Below are 19917 nucleotides of genomic sequence, written 5' to 3'. Positions count from 1 at the left end.
AGGATCATGTTGATACTGAAGTTGAAAAGGAGCATGTTGATGCTGGAGTTGAAAAGGAGCATGTTGATGCTGAAGTTGAGGATGATGATGAAGAGTATATTGCAAGTGAGAGTGAGATAAGTAGTTATAGTCATGACTTGAATGAGTGTGTTGTTGAAAGTGAGGATGATGGACAATATGTGGAATTGGACTAGACAACTATCATTCAAGGTGATGAGGATAATGCTAAGGCTATATATTCTGAGCAGGATTATGATTCCGATGCATTGCACACACCTAATGAGAGTGACAATGATGATGAAAGAGAAAAGTTTCCTTCTTTTAAGAGTGATTCCTCAAAGTTTGAGCTAGGTATGGTGTTTAGTAACAAAGAAAAGATTCACGAGGCTGTGGCAGACTATGCTTTGAAGATGAACAAAAATGTTCATGTCAAGAAAAATGATGGAAATAAGATGGTGATGAAATGTATGGAAGGATGCACTTTTCACGTGAGGATTAGTAAAAGGGTTGGCAATCAATTTTGGCAAGTTGTAAGTTTGGTTGATGAACACAATTGTTCTAGAACTCCAAATAACAGGCAAGCAAAGACTACATATTTGGCTAAGCAGTTTGGCCACATTCTTAGACACAACCCTGATATGAAGCCAGCAGGATTGATAGCTCAAGCTATTGATAGATGGGGTGTGAAATTTTCACGTGATCAGGCATACAAGGCTAAGAGAAAGGCTATGGATTTGTTACAAGGTGCTTTTATGGACCAATTCAACCATCTGAGAAGTTATGCACAAGAGTTACTAAAATCTAACCCTCGTAGCACTTGTGTGATTAGATGTTCTCCTTTAACTGAAGGCCCTGTGTTTGAAAGGATTTATGTATGTCTAGAGGCTTGCAAGTATGGTTTTGCAATGTACTGTAGGCCATTGATAGGGTTGGATGCGTGTTTCTTGAAAGGTAATTTTGGAGGGCAATTGATGGCTGCTGTTGGGAGGGATGGAAATAATAGGATTTTTCCTATTGCTTATGCTGTTGTGGAAGCAGAAACAAAAGATGCGTGGGATTGGTTCATCAAACTTCTACTGGAAGATTTGGAAGCCATAAACAAAAGAGCTTATGCTTTTATTTCTGACCAACAAAAGGTATGGATCTTGATTGTTTCATGGTGACATGCTATATATTCATTCTCATTTAATAATTGTCTTGTTTTTATAATAGGGTTTGGTACCAACAATTCAAGCTGTGAGTGATCATGTAGAATACCGCCTTTGTGCAAAGCACTTATATGGGAATTGGAAGAAGAAAAATCCAAGGCTTGAATTCAAAGAGGTTATGTGGAGTGCAGCAAGAGCAACAACTGTGCCACAATGGGAAAGGAAAATGGCAAGGATGAAGAGCATGAAACAATCAGCATGGAAGGAGATGATGGATATCCCTGCACATTATTGGAGTCGACCTCACTTCAAAACATATTCCAAATGTGATCTTCAGGTAAACAACATGTGTGAGGCTTTCAATAGGGCGATTCTAGAATATAGGGATAAGCCAATCATCACTTTATTGGAAGAAAAAACCGGAAGACTATGTTTCTCAATATTACAGGTATTATGAATTGCATCTATGTATTAATGCTGTATAAATTAATTCTGATCTATTATCTGAATTGCATCTGTGTATTAATGCTGTATGAATTAATTCTGAGCTACTATTATGATTTTCATTGGTTCTGTTATGATTTAAAGGAAGAGTAATTTCAACAACATCTACTCCCATATAATTTACCCTACTAATGGTCCACAGTTGTGGCCTTTGGTCGTGGTCTGTAATAGAGCACACATTATGAGCACATTATCAACCAACTGGCTTGTAATCTAAATTGGTAAAAACTGTGATACAAATTGTGCAACAAACTAATCTCATTGATAACCATATTAGTACAACTTGTCTCATAAATAATCAAAAGTATTACAACTGCAAATTGAGACTGATACATCAATATTCATTTAACAACGATAACTTTAACAAGCTAGTTCATTACAAATCCTAACACTAGTCCCACTACTAACACGACAATGGACGCAATCGAAAGCTTCAAATACATTATCTTCATGTTCAAATTCCTGACCTTCTTGCTCATTTCATCTTCTTGGATCTTCCCTGCATCAATTTTGAGATTTGCAATTTTCAGTTTCTGGTTCAATGTTGAAATCATCTCTTTTGCTCTAGGGTCCATCTCTTCATCATACCAAACAAAATGATTACATCTCTTGTACCCCTGAATCTACAGAAATTTACAGATGCAATTTAGGATGGAATTTAGGGTTATTCTCACAACTAAAAATTACAGAATAGGAGATGCTTACCTTGTACATCCCACACCCGTAAAAACGACGTCCTGGGTTAGAATCAGTCCAAGAAGTCATCAAAGGTGCATCAAGACCACACCTACATTCGCCATGGACGGAAGGGGATTTTGTTCGACTACTTGCTTCAGAATAATGAGACATGGACAAGAAGAAGAGAGGAATACGTTTGTGTTTTATAAAAACGAAAACGAAGATTAAGTTCTGGAATTTAGGGTTTCGTATGAAGGTATGCTGGAAAACGAAGAAGTTAGGTCATGGAGGTCACGAACAAGATGAAGAAAGGATTATGTTTCTGATTTATAAAAAAAGAATTAATATTATTTAGCATTTTCAGAAATTGTTTTGTATTTAAAATTATAAATTAAATAAATGAAATTACGTGACATAAGTAATTTTAGACAGCTCAGCAATTCCCACTGCCACATATGCATTTTTGGAGAGGGACTCTAAAATTTGCCAAAAAACTGAATGTTTGGGGATCAAAATAAGGAATTTTGAAAATGGGGGATCAAAAGTTCATTAAAATAAAAATAGGGGAGTCAAAAGTGCATTTAAGCCTAATATTTTATATTTTTATAAATAATAATCATGTTGTTTTTTATTTAATTTTTAATGGATTTTCTAACATTTGAGATATATAACTTTATTCAAGACCCTATCCCTATCAAACTCTAAATCTGGACAACTCTAATATTAAATTATATTTAATAATAGTTTAGAGTATGTAATACGTTCTGAGAAAGGCTTGAAATTTAATTTTGTGCTCATCTCAAAATTTTAAGTACAGGTTATTCATATACTAACAATTCATGTCTTAAATTAGTTAAAACGAAGCTTTACTCTCCAGGGCCGGCCCAAGGGCCAAGCTGTTAAAGTTAGGGCTTTAGGCCTCAAAAGTTTGAGGTTAAAAGAGGCCTCAAATTTTTTATTTATTTAGATATAAAAATACATAATGACATTTGAATTACATATATTATTGTAGTTGAATTGTTAATATATAGGCCTCTTTTTCTATTGGTATTTAGTTCAACTCTTAACAACCACAAAATTAATATTTTGAAATAAATTTTTAAGACGTTACTTTAAAATTTGCTTTAGGCCTCTAAACGGGTTGGGCCGGCCCTGTTACTCTCACATCAATACTAAAAAAAACTTTACTCTCTCAAATTAATTAAAATCATTACAAGTGGGCAATGGGATTGATTTTTTAATTAGCCATTTTTTATATTGGGTATCAAATTTCTAAATAAAAGAGTAAGAGGGTCCAACAACTGTGGCCTAGGAATGTAACAATCCACCAAAGTTATTTGCAAGGTAAGAATGTTATTATGGGTCAGAGCGCATGGGATATGGATCCAAGATCCATTCAACGGCTCCCAGCACTTTACTCATCAAATTTAGCGAGTTGTTATAACTACTTCGCCATATAAAGGGGAAGCACACTATTTTTTAAGTACAATTCAAATTCAAACTTCACTTACTCATCTTACTCACATATTGAATTGAGCGTTAGAGTGTTAACTTTGCACGTCAGTCAATCTCTCACCATATCGGAAGCTCAATTTCACTGTTGTATCTTGTAACTTCCAATCTCCGATCAATTCTAGTTTCCAAGCGGAAAAGTGGCACCGTCTATGGAAATTGATGATTCCTGCATTTTCCACGTTCAAATATTCATCTCTCGATTAACCAAATCAAAACTTCTCAACCTAGCAATTCAAAATTCTTGAAATCGAGCCATAAATCATCTGTTCATGATCCATTATGGTTGTAGATTAATTTCAATTTTTAGCTTTTCAAATGTCTAATCTCAAGATCTTCCAACAATTGTAGGTTTTAGAACCACTTGTTCCACTGCACTGCGTAATGCAAGCATTGTTGCACAAGCTAAAAGAGATCCACTGCCTCATCCTCAGAGAAATATTGATCAAGTCATCATGAACACTTCACAACATCCAAATTTTGCTCATCCCTCTCTGATAGTAGGACCTTCTCCGTAATCCCAATAAGGCGAACTGTTGTATAGGCCTCTGGCACGGTACCGAGACCTGAGACGCTGCGTTGATTCTAGTTATCAAAATCTAACCTCAATGTGCAAGGTGCAAACGAACTTTTGAACAACGTGTATAACATGGTTCAGCAAAAAAACTGGCAAGCATTTAAAGAAAAGTTACTTCGTCTTGAAGAAAGCAAACACAATGTGAGTCCCAGAGGTAACATGGTGCAAGAAGGAGCTTCAAGAATGAGTCGTACGATCGTCCCTAAGGCGACTACATCTAGGGGTGTTCATTGGTTAGGGCAAACCCAAACCAAACAAGAATCTAAACCAAACCATGGTGTGTAGGTCAGGTATTTTTTTAGTTCGGGCAAAAACCAAACCAATGAAATCTGATGTTTGTTGGTTTGAGCAACGGATTTTCAAAATTCTACCCGTGAGCCCGTCTATCCGAACCAACCATATTAATTCATATAATTTATATCATTATTATCATGAAAACTAGTATAAGATATTCCAGTTCAAGAAGAAAAAAATGAAATGTCATTTGTAACATTCATAACTTGTATGGAGATACAAAATATTAGAAATTTTATATTATTATAGAAAATTAGTTGATGTAAATTAGATATTTTTTAAAAATATTTTTGTACAATTGTTTCTAATGTATCTGATCAATCCAACCTAAACTAAACTGTTGCATTTCAGTTTGGTTTGGTTGTGTTTGGGATTTATTGCAAAATTGTGCAAATCCAATCCAAACTAATCCATATATTTTTGATCGGTTTAGGCATCAGATTCTCTTAAAACCATATCAAACCGGCCCGCAAACATCCCTAACTACATCTCACCGGGACAAAGCTCTGAGATCTTCAAATCATTAAAGGATCAAGTGACATCAGACTTCTCCTCATAGTCCAGAAGAAGTACATGGTAGTCACGTTCCCCTCTTGAATAACACGTGGAGAAGCCTCTGATTAAGAACTATAAGAAACATCCTCTTTTCTCACATCCTTGATGCCGGATACTAAAGTCATCGGAGAAACCTTCAAATTTGAAAGAGTACGACGAAAAGGGGGGGTCCTGACTAACATGTGGATGATCGCTTGAATTACTATGATGTTGACGATGAAGCAAAGTTCAAGCTATTTGCACTAACACTTATAACATCAATTAGAATCTATTTCAAAGTTTTTCTAGACGTAAGCGTTCGGTGAAGAAAACACCTTATTTCAAGTGACGTTCGGTGAAGTCGGCGTAGATCTTTTACCAAGCAGTTTGTATGATGATGGAGATTCTTATGAAGTGTTATCTCAAGCATCACTAGAAGAATATTAAAGGTTCCAGATAAATGCTAAAGTAAAAGATAATGTGGCAAGGAACCAGAAGCTTCAACGTTGTGCAAGAGAAGAAGTGTGACAGCTTGCTAGTCCTTCTCGAGTGATCAGTATTTGTAATGGTATACGAGGAACTCCAAATTTTACAAAGACAAATCACACATATGCTTAAAACACTTGAGAAGCATCTATTGATTTTATAAAATCACCTAAAAAGTTTTAAAAAGTCTAAAAAATTGGTTAGGGAACTTTTTGATCAATTAAAAGCAATTTTACAAAGGATAGTCGATCAAGCCCTTGTAGTAGTCAATTATTAAACTTTGTAATGCTTAAAATCATTTGGAAATGTCCCTTTAATGATTATAAACATCCTAGTATTAAAAAAAAACATTTTGGGGTGTCATAATAGATTATGCACTTAACATAGCCGATTACGAGGCTTAATTAGCCCATGGTATATTTCCTAATTTACACCATATTTTGTCCTATTAATATAGGGCTCCTCAGTCATTTCAAATTATCTAGAAAACTTGTTTTGATTATATTTTTAATCTTCAATCTTTTGCTACAAATCTCTCATTTCTCACTTTAGTTTTTCCTTAGTGCTTTGAGAGTGAATCTTATCTTTATGAGGATATTTGTTTTTTTAGGGGGAAATTTGTAAATTACTCAAGAGTGTAATATATATCTCTTGTGTTTTTTTGTAACAATATGTTGTTTGGTTGAGTTAAACCATTAAAATATCTTGTTTTGTTGTGAGCTGAACCATTTAAAGCTCTTGTTTGTTTGTGAGCTAAACCATTAAAAGCACTCACTTGGTTAGGGAAGTCCCCGTAAATAATGCTCTTAGTTGATTTGTGAGATTAACATTATGTTAAAAGCTCTATCTTGGTTCTTGAGCTTAGAATCTTCTAATTAAAGCTCCGAATTGGTTGGGGAGGGTTGTGTACTTAAAACTCTATTCTTGGTTGGGAAGTTAGCCATTGAAAAAATCTAACCCTTGTAAAAGGAGGTTTTGTGGACATATCTTGTTAAAATCTCTCAAGATAGAGGAAAGTATCAAGAAGTAATTCTTAGGGATAGGAGTGTGACACTTCAGTAAGATCAAACCTCTAAGATTCTGATGTTTTTTCTTATCCCTTAATTTTTTATTTTTCCGGTAATTTATTAGTGAAGAAGAGCTCCTCCTTGATCTTGGCTAGAGTTTTGATGAAGACAAATACATCAGCAAAAGAAGAAAAAAGATAAAGACAACAATGACAACAAAAGAAGATAATGATTGACCAAATGCGATTAACAAAGACAGGCCCGACCCAAGGGTAAGGCAAGCAAGGCCATTGCCTTGGGCCTCATTTTTTAGCCCATATATTAGGCCTCCAAATATATCAATAAATAAATATATTCAAACAAAAATATTTTAAAATATATGTTCTGAGGTAGCCCAACGGTAAATTAATGTTTCACCATCTATCATGTATGCAGTTCTGCTGCTATTGTATGTTTTTAGGCCATAATATTTAAATCAATTTTTCCTATTCTTGAATCAATGTTAATAATGATTACTATGTTTTCATGCATTGACAATAACAATATATTTAGAGAAATGCTAGGGTCAAACATTTTAACACACTCTTCTATCACACACCAATAATATTTAGACATGTCATCCACTTATTTTTATTGACTCACCTGTTACCGGTACAATAGGTTATTTAAAAATTGTAGTAAAAGTTAAAAAAAAAACTAATACTCTTCTTCTTCTTCTCATATTTCCAGTCTCCATAGATGGCTCTGACTCCTTCTCTTTTTCATTTGTATACAACTCACTTTATTTTTAAATTTTTGGAAAACCCATTTGAGGATATGTATATTAGTCATAGAAATTTATTATCTAGCTCAAAGATGAAGGGAACTGGAAAAGCGATGCCGGCAGCAGTGGTGTCGGTGGAATTTTTTTTAGAAGTTTCAGGTTGCTACTGAGTGTTCTTCCATGGTGAGGTTTCGAGTGGATGTGGTATTATTTCAAGAGAAATGGTTTTGTTGCAAGAGAAATAGATTGATTTGTGATGAATTTTGTTTTTCCGACTTAAGTGTCCCAATCTCTTCTCTGCATCTCCGACTCCAACTCTCCTCCTCGCCATATTCTTTGTGCTGACATCTGTTCTTTGTTGCTGTAAATTGTTTAATTGAAATTTGAAATTGTTCTGTGGTGTGGAGGTGTAATCAATTTTAAGATAATCAATTAGAGATTTCAATTTTGCAAATAAGTTTTTTTCATCTTCTTCTTATCACTGTAAGTGAAAGATGTTGTTTATGAGGATTGGTTAGATCATTAAAAGCAATACAAATGTATTAATTTCCATGTGTCTTATCAACTAGTGATTTTATTGGTGTTGTCTATACTATGTAATCAATGTTAAAATTGGTAGGCTGCAATCACAATTATAATTCTTCTATAATTACAATCCTAAACATAAGATTCTTCTATAATCACAATCAAAATTCTTCTATAATCACAATCAAAATTCTTCTATAATCACAATTGATCTTATATTTGTTATAGTAAAAGTACCACTGCAATAGAAATCCAATCAGCTTTATGCATCTATTTCATCTATATGAGACACTGTAACAGAACTCCAATCATTGATTTCAGCAACTTAGAAGAACTTAGGACTTAACAAATTCACTCTTCATTCACAGTCTACACTACTTGAATCCAAAAAATATCATATGATGTATTAAACAATAGAGTAATGCCCAACTGGTTTGATAATTAAAAGTACTGAATCATCAACAAAATTGACACTAAAATGTGTCCAACAAAATTTGTAACTTTAACATCACAAAATCCAACAGCACTAAAATTTGTAACTTTTACATTATAAAATCCAAAACCGCTAAAAGTTGTAACTTTTACATCACAAAATTTGTAACTCAAATTGATATTCCCTGTGATGATAATGCCAACATCATTAAACCAACTCATCTTGCATTTAGAATCATCATGTCTTAGAATTAACAATCCTGTAAAAAAAAAAAGAAAGAGAATTATATAAAAGTTCAAAATGAATAAAAACAGTGTGTATAGAAATCAAAAATTGTAACTACTAAACAATTTACAACAAATGCATTACAGAGAATGAATAAAAACAGTGTGTATAGAAATAAAAAAATTCTAACCTTATTCAATTTAATATTAGATTTTCTTTTACAACCTTTTTCGATTCCACTCTTCATTCTTTTTGGAGCCCCTTTTGTTTTTGATACTTGAGGATCAAGTAGTGACTTCAAAGGTAAAACATTCTTTCTAACATTTTCTTTGTTGATCTTCAAAGATTTATTAATAGTTGCACATTGGGGTAAGGTCTCCTCAAAAACCTTACAAGCAAAATTGTAACTCTCATTACTTAATGACCCTTCGTGAATAAATTCAATAGCCTTTTCATATAAACAATCAAATGTCTCTTTATCTGAACCAACATCTTCATTCATTTTTCTCCTATTATGGTTACTTCTAACATCTTTAGTCCATCTTCTCAATATGTAGTGTGATGGAACAGCAAAGACACCAGCAACTAAAAGTGCCATCAATGAATGTCGACATAGATATCCATTAAACTCAAATGAGCGACATAAGCAAGAAATTTCCTCTTTTGATGCATTCCATTCTACATCAAACTCCTCATTTTTCTCAAAGTCCAAGATTTTAAATGTAGTAATTTGATCATCTTTATGCTCTTTCAAAACAAGAGTGTTTGATAATCCCAAAACTTCTACTTGAAATCTCTTAAATACTTCATGTGTGTAAATCACTGACATTTGCTTTTCAAAAGGGGAAGGAGTTTTAAGAACAGGTTGCTTGTGCCAAGTATTAAAGTCAGCTATTTTTTCTGCCTCTTCTCTATCCGTCAAAGCAACTTTGTATTTTTCAACAAATTCTTTTAAGGTAGTTTTCTTACAGACGTATTTGTCAAAAAATGAATTAATGCTTTCTGATCTCTGAGTCGTTGACATACCACCAAAAAAAGTATCCTTCATGTAAACAGGAACCCAATGCTCACGCTCATCATATAAAGATTCAATCCAAGCATCCCCGCGTAGCTGGAATATTTCCACCATTTCTTGCCATTTATCTTCAAATTCCTGCTTTGACCAAGACTTGTAAATGCATGAGTTGAGATATCTCATGAAGTCGGAATTTTTTCTTAATACGTGACTAAGCTTCTCAGGAACCTTTCTAAGTATATGCCAAAGACAAAATCGATGTCGAGTATTTGGAAATACCTCTTTAATTGCAACTTTCATAGCCTTATCTTGATCAGTTATTATTGCATTTGGAGGTTTTCCACCCATTGCTCTAAGCCACGTTTTCATCAACCATATGAATGTATTTGAGGTTTCATCAACTAGTAACTCGCAACCAAGTAATCTTGGCTGAAAGTGATTATTCACACCAATAAAAGGAGCAAATGGCATTTTGTACTTATTAGTGATATATGTTGTATCGAATGAGATCACATCTCCAAACTCTTGATAATCATCTCTTCCTTTTGCATCTACCCAAAACACATTTTTAAGACGGTTTTCATCATCCAAATCAATTGCATAAAAAAATCTTGGATTTTCTTCTTGCATAAGCATAAAACACTCCAACATTGCAGTTGCATCTCCCAATTCTAAACTCAAACGACGATCTTTATCTAAATGATTTCTAACATCTTTCTCCAAACAACCAATATTTTCATATCCTCCATGTTTTTTGGCCATTGTGGCGTAAATTTTTGTTGTTCTCACCCCAACTTGTTGTAAAGTTTCAATACAATTCTTTTGAGCTTTATTGATTCTTCTATGGCAAGGGAAATAATGTGCATATGTTGGAAAAAGATCATGATTGTAATCTTTAATGAAACTGTGAATACTCCACTTGCCATCACAGTTTCTTTTAATACGCAAGCTAGCTTCACACTCCAACTTCAAACAAGGACGTGGATTATGTGCAATGGATGGTCTCTTTTTTCCATATCTTGTGCAAGCATATGTAACTCCATAGAAACCTTTGATCGACGACTAGTTTTAATTGAAATTCCAAACCCAACTGATTTAGCATAATCAATGTAGAATGAATATGCATTTTCCTGTGACTCAAATTCCATTCCAATGACTGGTTCTTTACTATCACTAGCTCCAAAATTCTCTTCATTTTCTTCAACAACAGAATCTTTATCACCTTTAACAACTTCCATTAATTCCTAATATTTTAAAAAAAAAACATCTAAAAAAGTTAGAGTAATTATATAACAACAAGTTTTAAGTATATTGTAAATATATATAGAGAGACATAGCATGAAGTAAATATATAACAACAAGTTCAAAGCATATTGTAAACATATATAGAGTGATTCATAACATGTAACATTCTTCAAAGGTTGATAAAATTCAAACTTAAATGAAATGATAATATAGAAAACTAATATAGGATATTTGATACAAACTGTCACATATATAAAGAAAGAGAGTGTCATAGCATATAGTGTCTTTCATAGAGAAAATAATACAAGAACTTAAATTTAACATACCTTGAAAAAGTAGAGATGATGATAATATATGGTGAAGAGAGCTTAAAAAAAGCAAGATACTAGCAATGAAATGGAACGCAAGTTTTTTTTTTTTGCCAAATTTTCTTTACACAGAGAACTTGAAGAATATGAAAAGATGGTGCACAAAAGACGAAGAGTAAAATTAGAATAATAAAAATAACATTAAATATGAAATAATAGGTTGGTGTTTCAAAAAGTAATCGGTAACAGGTGATTCATTAAAAATAAGTGGATGACATGTCTAAATATTATTGGTGTGTGATAGAAGAGTGTGTTAAAATGCTTGACCCTAGCATTTCTCATATATTTATGATATTTTTATGGTATAGTCAATCATTTGTTTTAAAATTTCTTAAATATTTTTTTAATAAAAAATGAAATTAATATTAAATTTATTTAGTTAAGTTTTATTTTTCATTTGAGAAAAATATGTATAATTTTGATTTTAATACCTTATTTATTTTTCATTAGGTTATAAAAAAATACTGGGTTAAATATCTCTCACTATAGCCCCCGTGCACACTATTTCAGCCAAGATTCCATTTCAGTTCCAGTGTGGTTGTCTAGGTGGATTTATTTTATTATTTATATATATTTTAAGATTCCTTTTTTTTAATTTTTTATTTTCAAAATAATAGTTTTGAGCTTAAGTCTATTTACATTTAAATAAATGCTCAATTATCCACTTGCTCTCACATTATTTTCAATTCATAAGTCCATAAATTTGATTGGTATTTAAACATTGTTTCTACTTTATTACCAAACGATGTGGAACTAAAAATGTAGTAACATAATAGGTAGTCATTTGCTTCATCCATCAATGTTAACCATCTTCTTCACTACACAACAACAACACCTCCATGCTTCAATAATCTATACCATGTAGCATATGAAGCCAACATATCTTTCATAGCTGCAACTCACTGAAAACAAATCACTGAAGATGTCTGCAAATTTTCAATAAACCTTACTGAATTGGTCAGTCTATTTAAGAATTGGTTTGAACACACTGAAGATGTCTGCAAATTTTCAATATACCTTACTGAATGTTGTTTTGCTATTTGACGATTAGGTCCGAGAATTAATTGATGGGTGCAGTTCGGTTAGATTTGAAAATAGTGGGCTGTTAGTTGTTAGGATTGTAGTTATGAATTTGTTAGTTAAAACCAGTTAGTTGAACTGAAACTGCTAGTGAGTTTATGGAGGTATTGGATATAGTTAGTAATTTGTGGTAGTAATGTATGTGAAGTGTTTCAGCATGAATATGTATGTGTTGGTGCAGCATGAACTAGTGCTACTGCTTCCTGCTTTGATAATAACTTGATTATGTACATGGTGCTGACTTGTGTTAGTGTAGATCAAACATGTATGCTGGACTGACGTGCATGAAGTAAAGTTTTGAATTTGTCAGTTTGAAGCATAATGCTCTGAACACACAAGCCTTTGTGTATTTGAGAAGATGAAGTTATCTTTTAAAGGGAAGTTGTTGCCTGCAATATATCTTGAGAGTATGAGAGTGATAAAGAGTTCCACATTGAAATTTCTTTAAGAATTAGAAGTCTTTATATAACTGTTTTAAACAACAGTTTCAAAAGTTTGGATATCGGGCTGCTATATAATGCAATTTGTTCTTTAGATCCAATCTAATATTTTAATAATTAATTATTAAAAAAATTAAAAAGTAAACAAAAATAAAGAAAGTAATAAAAAATCCACATCGATTTTAATTAATAAATTAAAAATATAAATAAATATCCACGTAGATGCCAAGTCACTACTAAAATGGAGTATTCAGTGAAATAGGGCATCGAGGGGCCTAATAAAAATCCGCATGCCCGATGTTGTATTGGAAACAAATTCGCCTATGTAAGAAAAGCATATCGTATCGTGTGTGCGATGGGTAACTTTTCTAACGCGTTTTGAGATGTTTAAAAGGAAGAAAGGCATATTATTTTGGAGTTGACAATTTGGAACTAGAAAGTGACAGCAAGGAGATTCTAGAGCAAAGGAAATTGAGTTTTTGGCCCTAGGAGACTACATTATTCCTTGAATTTCATATACTATTCTTTTAAACTCATGGTATTGACTTGTATTACTATGTGTAGCTAATTTAATTTTGATTAGGTTTGTTAGATGAAGCTGATTTGATATGTTAAACTATGTATCTGGATCTGTACTATTTTCATGATTTGATATTCTTCTTATTATTTAATTATTTGTGATCTTAATGTTATTTATGTGTTGACGAGCATATTATTTATTTATTTTTTTGACTAAAAAGATATTCATTCATTCAAATTGAAAAATACATCGATCATTACAAATTCAAGATCGCTAAAAACTGAAAAAGGTGAATCTGCAAACAATCTTGCGGCACCTATGTTAAAAGCATACCACGCAATATGAAAGTGCTTACAAATATGACAAAATAAAAGTCACCAAAATATTCATACTTCTGGATCTGCAACATTGACGTTCAAGTCTTCCTCAAAACTACAATGATTTGAAGGAAATGTGTCAATCTGAACCAACAAACACCGTACTAGGACGGAAAATCAACAAATACCGTACTAAGACGGGAAAACCAACAAACACCGCACAAGACGATGAAAACTTAAAAACACACAAAAGAAAAGAAGCAAGTCTATATGGATAACCACTTAATTAAATAAAAAGAGAAAGAGAAAATGGTGTTGGTGGGTGATTTCTAACCAAAAATGGTCAAAAATCAACCCTACGATCGAAGAATGAAAAGAAAGAAAAGTTGAGAGGAGAAAGAGAAGTTTTTGATAGATTTTTTAAAAATGGTGATATAGAATGACGAGCATATTATTTGAACATAGATTAGTAGTGATAACTAACCCTAACCTGGTGAACCTGAAATAGTTTAATTGTTCAAACTTAGTAATTGATTTAGGAATAAATAATTATAAGTTTGTGATTTAGAAATTAACAAGCGTTATTGTCTGTCTTTACTTTGAATTCACTTAAGGAAACAGACAATTATCGTTAAAAATAGTGAGTTAATGATACACCCAGGAATTAGGTATAACGATTGTGTTAATTTATCGTAATTCTAGAAAATCACTTAAATAACGTAGACGTAATTACAAACAATGATAATCAGTAGACTCAAAACGAAACATGGTGGCTTTATCAATCTAGTATTTTCCAACAATTTTATTTTTCGCAATTTACTTTGGCCAATTAAACCTTAAAAACTCCCTAATACTTTCATAGAACATTAATCACCTTGTTAAAATAAATCAACTCCTATGGAAATGAACTTAGAATTTTACGACTTCGATACAATTAATACACTTTCTAATTTGTCACCATGTTTTTAGCGCCGTTGTCGGGGATTGTTAAATAATTTCAACAAGGCAAATTTTGTGTTACATTTTAAATTTTGTTTCAATTTTCAATTTTTTCCCGAGTTAATTTTTTTTATTTTTAATTCTACTTTTATTCAATTTATATTGGTGCAGTGCTTCCGAGGTATTGTCTATTGATTTATGCGAGGTTCGGGTTCTACATCGATGCCGTTAAATTTATAAATTGAAAGAACTGCATGAGCAATTAGGAAAGTGAAAAGAGAAGCATAACCACTACAAAAAATTACCTATTATGCGGAGGTTTCACTAATTCCCCACAAATTAATATTAAAATAGGATTGCGCTCAAAATACTTTTAATATTATAATTGTGATAGCAAAATTAATATTCATTCCACCCTTTTTTTTCAACTACGTGTTATTTTTTTCAAACCCCTTTCCTTTTTTTATCAACTTCTCATGAAATAAATTAGGAAAGGAAAGAAAATTAATCCTTTCATCTCCTTTCTCTTATTCTTCTATTTCCTGTCTCTTATTCTTCTCTCTCCAGATGAACTCAATTTGTTTGTCTTTCTCGGTCGAACATCAATTCTTCAATCCAATCGTTGGTCCCTCTAACTCGAACATCAATTCTTCAACTCGACCGTGTTCCTTAGTTTGTAAAACTTGTATTATTGACCAAATCTAATTTTCAAACCCTAAAAAAACCTTGGTTCTTGTTCAAAGAATCTGGTTAATCCTAATCTTCGAACCTATTTTCCATGTAATTAATAGTTAAATTGTTTTGTTTTTTATCAGGTCTCGGAGTGTGAAGTGTCGCGTCGTGTTTGGCGCCGGGTGTTCATGTGGGTTGGAGTAGGTGATAAGTTGTCTATTGAAGAATTTATAGATTTCTTCTATAATTGTGAAAAGATAACTTGCCCTTCTATGAGAGCTATTGTGTCGGTTGTTTGGCTTGCTTCGGCTTGGACGTTGTGGATGAAGCGTAACGCAATCATCTTTAAAGAAGAATCTTTTAGCTTTATAGATAGTATGTCGGAGATTGTTAGCCTCTCTTGGAATTTGTTATGTTCTTTCTACAAGAAGGTGCCGTTATGTAATTACTATGGTTGGAACATCCAACCTCTTTTATGTTTTGAATTGTAATGACTTTGTTTTGGGGTGGAGCATCCCTTTTGCTCCCTATAATTCCATTGCTTATTAAAAAAAAATCAATCTGTTCGATGAAGCAAGCCACGTCATCTCACATGTTATTGACCTTTCCAGGAATCTGTTCGATGAAGCAAGCCACATCATCTCACTCGATATTTTTGCTGTAATACCATTTGAGTGAGTTATCTTTGTCGCTGTCTCGTGTATGAGTGGTTTTCTATTTCAATGTATTTGTATTATGATTATGTTTGTCAGTGATAATTTTTGCTCAAAATTTTATTTTGAAAAGGTTGTGATTTTCTAATTTGATTATGCACTATTTTGATCAAGCATGGATTATTTTAATACTTTTGGCTTTGATTAAGCTTTTTAGTTTATCTTTTTTCATTTTTGTAGATCTTCGTCCTCATATGAAACCTGATTTAATGTTCTAGAGTCCTGTCAACTATAAATTAGGGAAAGTAAGCTTTTTTTTATCACATATTTCAAGGTAGCTACAATTTTTATTAGAAAAATACTATTTTGGATAGGCTCACCTCTCTGGTAAAGAATATAAGAATCCCATTTAGTATGTATGAAAAGCACCCGTCCATTTAGTATGACCTGCAGTTCTACACAAAGTTTAGCAAGAATATACAACATCATTTACAGAACCCAAAATTACAAAATTCAAAATTTTCAATAGTAGATTGTGTTTACATCTTAGACTAAAGCTTTTTAGATAATATAATTTTATTGTACTATTGAGATAATGAAAATTTTCATAGATTATGGTGTAGATTAGATTGACAAATTTCTTTTATATCCAATTCTTGATTTGATTAAGCTTCATATGGGCACAAAAATACTACATCCCTCTTAAGTAAATATAATATCCTATCTTGGCATAAAAGCTAATTGTTGCTTCAGGATAGTGATTAGATTGACTAAACTAAATTAAGGGTGTGCAAAAATACAATTAATTGAACCATATTCTCAAACTGAATTGCATTGAACCACAAAAAAACTTGAACCATTTAAATGGTTAATGAACTGAACCACATATTATAAACAATCCAGTTAACCAAATTTAAATTAAAAACCAGTTTAAACTGTTTAACTAATTGTTTTTAAAAATTCATAATTTTTTTTTAAAATTTGGTTTTTTTTTTTTAAATTAAATTTAAAATTTTTTTCCTAAACTAAAAATAATTTGTAAAATTTTCCGAGTTTTTTATTTGAAAAATAAAAAAGAAAAAATATAAATAATTTTTTTCTTCTGCAAAAAAATGTTTTTTTTATAACTTTTTGAAAATAAAAAAAAAAACTTTTAGTTACCCGTAGTTGTACACCAGCATGAAAAAAAATAATAAAATAAATGTGAATTAAGAAGGAAATCTCTTCCAGTTAAGAAAAGTGGATTCTCAATATAAGAAATTTATTCAAAGGTATTTACCAACACATAAACTATTGTCTATATCCTGGATGTTGTTTGTAAAACTGTAAAAAAAAATCACTTCACAAATTAAAACCAATGAAAAAAGAACTTGAAGTTCAACTTAGCATCTTATAATTAACAAATAAATATCACACAAATAAAATAAAAAGAAAATATTAATCATAGTAGTAACTATCTTTACAAATAATTTATATACTTGTTGAGGAACATCATTTTAATTTCATTATTCCGCTAAATTTCACAAGAGAACATCTTTGACAATGGATTTAGTTACACAATAGATGTTAAATTATTTGTACGGTACAGTAAAAATACTATATATATATATATATATATATATATATATATATATATATATATATATATATAAAAGAGAGGTAGAGTGATTAAAAAAAGCAATTTAGAAATAATTTATAAATTAAATTTGATTTTTAATTACAAATTAGTATTAAATCAGTTTATAACTAGAAATTGATTGTAAACCAGTTTATAAACACAAACTGGTTCAAAACTAGTTTAAAACTGAATTGAAATTGCTTTTACAATTAATTTGTTTTTTATTAAAGTGGTTTTTAAAAACTGAATTGAACCATTAATTTGGTTCAATTCAGTGCAGTTCTTGAACCATGAACACCCTAAACTGAATAGCAATAGATTAAATAAGAATGAATTATTTATTGCATCAATTTATTAGCTAGATTGTTTTATTTTAGACAAGTTTTTGTTGATATATTGGTAGTGTTTCAAGATATTAATGAACAAAAAATGATTTTATCACGAGAGATTCTACCTATAAAGAAAGGTACTCTTTATTTTTGCATGTCATTCTCTATTCCTTCTCATAGACGCATCATTCTACCTATATATATATATATATATATATATATATATATATATATATATATATATATATATATATATATATATATATATATATATATATATATATATTTATATATATATATATATATATATATATATATATATATATATATATATATATATATATATATATATATATATATATATATATATATATATATATTCTGTGATTGTAAATGATGGAGATTATGTGTTAATTTTTTCTCTCTCATACATCATTTATTTTAATAATGAAGGAGAGATAATAAAAGATTTACACATAATATTCATTATTTTATTTTAAAATTTAATGGTTCAGATTCATTCTCACATTATCATATAAAGAAGGCATTTTCAAGTGACTATATAATGAGAGCATATCAAGTGAGAGCATTTTATAATGAGAGATGAGAGGAACAAATATTAACTATTGGATTCATCAAGAGAGAATGTTAATACATTAATGTGCCTATTAATTTCTCTCTCTTGATGAATTCAATGATTAGTATTTAATATTTTCATCTCTTATTTTAAAATGCTCTCACTTGATATGCTCCATATTATATATATATATATATATATATATATATATATATATATATATATATATATGATAATGCTAATTGTTAAGAAAACATAAAAACAAGAAAAGCAAGAATAAATCTCAACCATTCATTATCACCACCACCCCATGATTCCTATTTAAAAGGAAATTAAATTAAAAATAAATTAAAATTTTTTCTATAGTATAATGACATGTGGACATTCTTGCATTTCTTCTCCAATTTCCTTCGTACTAAATAGCATTACTCATATATATATATATATATATATATATATATATATATATATATATATATATATATATATATATATATATATATATATATATATATATATATATATATATTTATATACTAGTGTGTATACCCGTGCGAGGCACGGATTTAAATTTAGTATGATTGATTCCGATATTCAAAATAATTATATAATGATTAGGATTATACTCACGGCCTTAGATCATCTCCGTGCGAGGCACGGGATAAAAGAATTCAATAGAAATTTATACATAATAAAAATATTTTCCTCATTTCAAACATTCAATAAAAAATATTTGATAATTCATTTATTTTCCTAAAATATTAACTTTTGAGATAGAATTTTTCAAATATTAAAAATAATTTTTATTTATCGACTCAAGTTTTAAAATTAAGAATTGTTTTTTACAAAAGTACAAAAGATTCATATAGTATGAATTTACATTAACAAAAATATCATATGAATATAACATTCATATATTATACATTTACATTTATTCATCTTTCTTATAAATATTTTATACATAATAAAATAAAATAAATATATAATTATCCATTTATTTTTTTCATAAGAAAGTTATACATCATAATTATCTTACATTTTTTGTTAAAACAAATATTATATCAATTTTTAGTATAAATGTTACCATTTCAGAAGACCCATGTACCATAGAATCTCCACATTATTTTTTAAATCTTTATCCTTTAAATTTGATTTTTTAACCATATTTTATAAATTATTAATAATAATATATATAATAATAGTAATATTAATATGTAATAGTAATACGTAATAAAAGTTGATTTAACGATAAAAATATATGATTTCATTCACAACAGCAAAACAAAATGTTACCATTTTTTTATATATAACTCGTAAATTTTCGTTTAATAAATTTCTCAATTAGGCTAATAAAATAATTATTAATATCTTTTTAGTCATTTTTTGTTTATCATAACAATTGTAAAAATAACTTATTTAGTTTGTATTAAATAAAATGAGATCTTTCTGTTTCATATA

General features: G+C 30.4%; 1 protein-coding gene and 1 pseudogene across 1 annotated transcript; both read right to left on the bottom strand.

Moving 5' to 3' along the window:
- Positions 1 to 1772: 1772 nt before the first annotated feature.
- Positions 1773 to 2501, bottom strand: LOC131650932 (uncharacterized protein At4g04775-like). Its single transcript, XM_058920631.1, has 4 exons — positions 2358 to 2501; positions 2120 to 2275; positions 1922 to 1978; positions 1773 to 1814 (listed from the first exon to the last, which is right to left on the bottom strand). The coding sequence occupies exons 1-4, from the start codon at positions 2499 to 2501 to the stop codon at positions 1773 to 1775; spliced, it is 399 nt and encodes a 132-aa protein (XP_058776614.1).
- Positions 2502 to 8469: 5968 nt separating this feature from the next.
- Positions 8470 to 10849, bottom strand: LOC131650931 (protein FAR-RED IMPAIRED RESPONSE 1-like; annotated as a pseudogene).
- Positions 10850 to 19917: the final 9068 nt, after the last annotated feature.

Source organism: Vicia villosa, linkage group LG2 (assembly GCF_029867415.1).
Source record: "Vicia villosa cultivar HV-30 ecotype Madison, WI linkage group LG2, Vvil1.0, whole genome shotgun sequence".
Classification (NCBI taxonomy): Eukaryota; Viridiplantae; Streptophyta; class Magnoliopsida; order Fabales; family Fabaceae; genus Vicia; species Vicia villosa.
Note: the sequence above shows the minus strand (reverse complement) of the source record. Positions and strands in the feature narration are given on the sequence as shown.

Coding starts and splice junctions, on each gene's coding strand:
- LOC131650932 (XM_058920631.1), bottom strand. CDS start 2,501: ATGTCTCATTATTCTGAAGCAAGTAGTCGAACAAAATCCCCTTCCGTC. Junction 1,979..2,119: donor AAGATGAAATGAGCAAGAAG/GTCAGGAATTTG, acceptor TTGATGTATCAG/TCTCAATTTGCAGTTGTAAT. Junction 1,815..1,921: donor AGACAAGTTGTACTAATATG/GTTATCAATGAG, acceptor GCTCTATTACAG/ACCACGACCAAAGGCCACAA.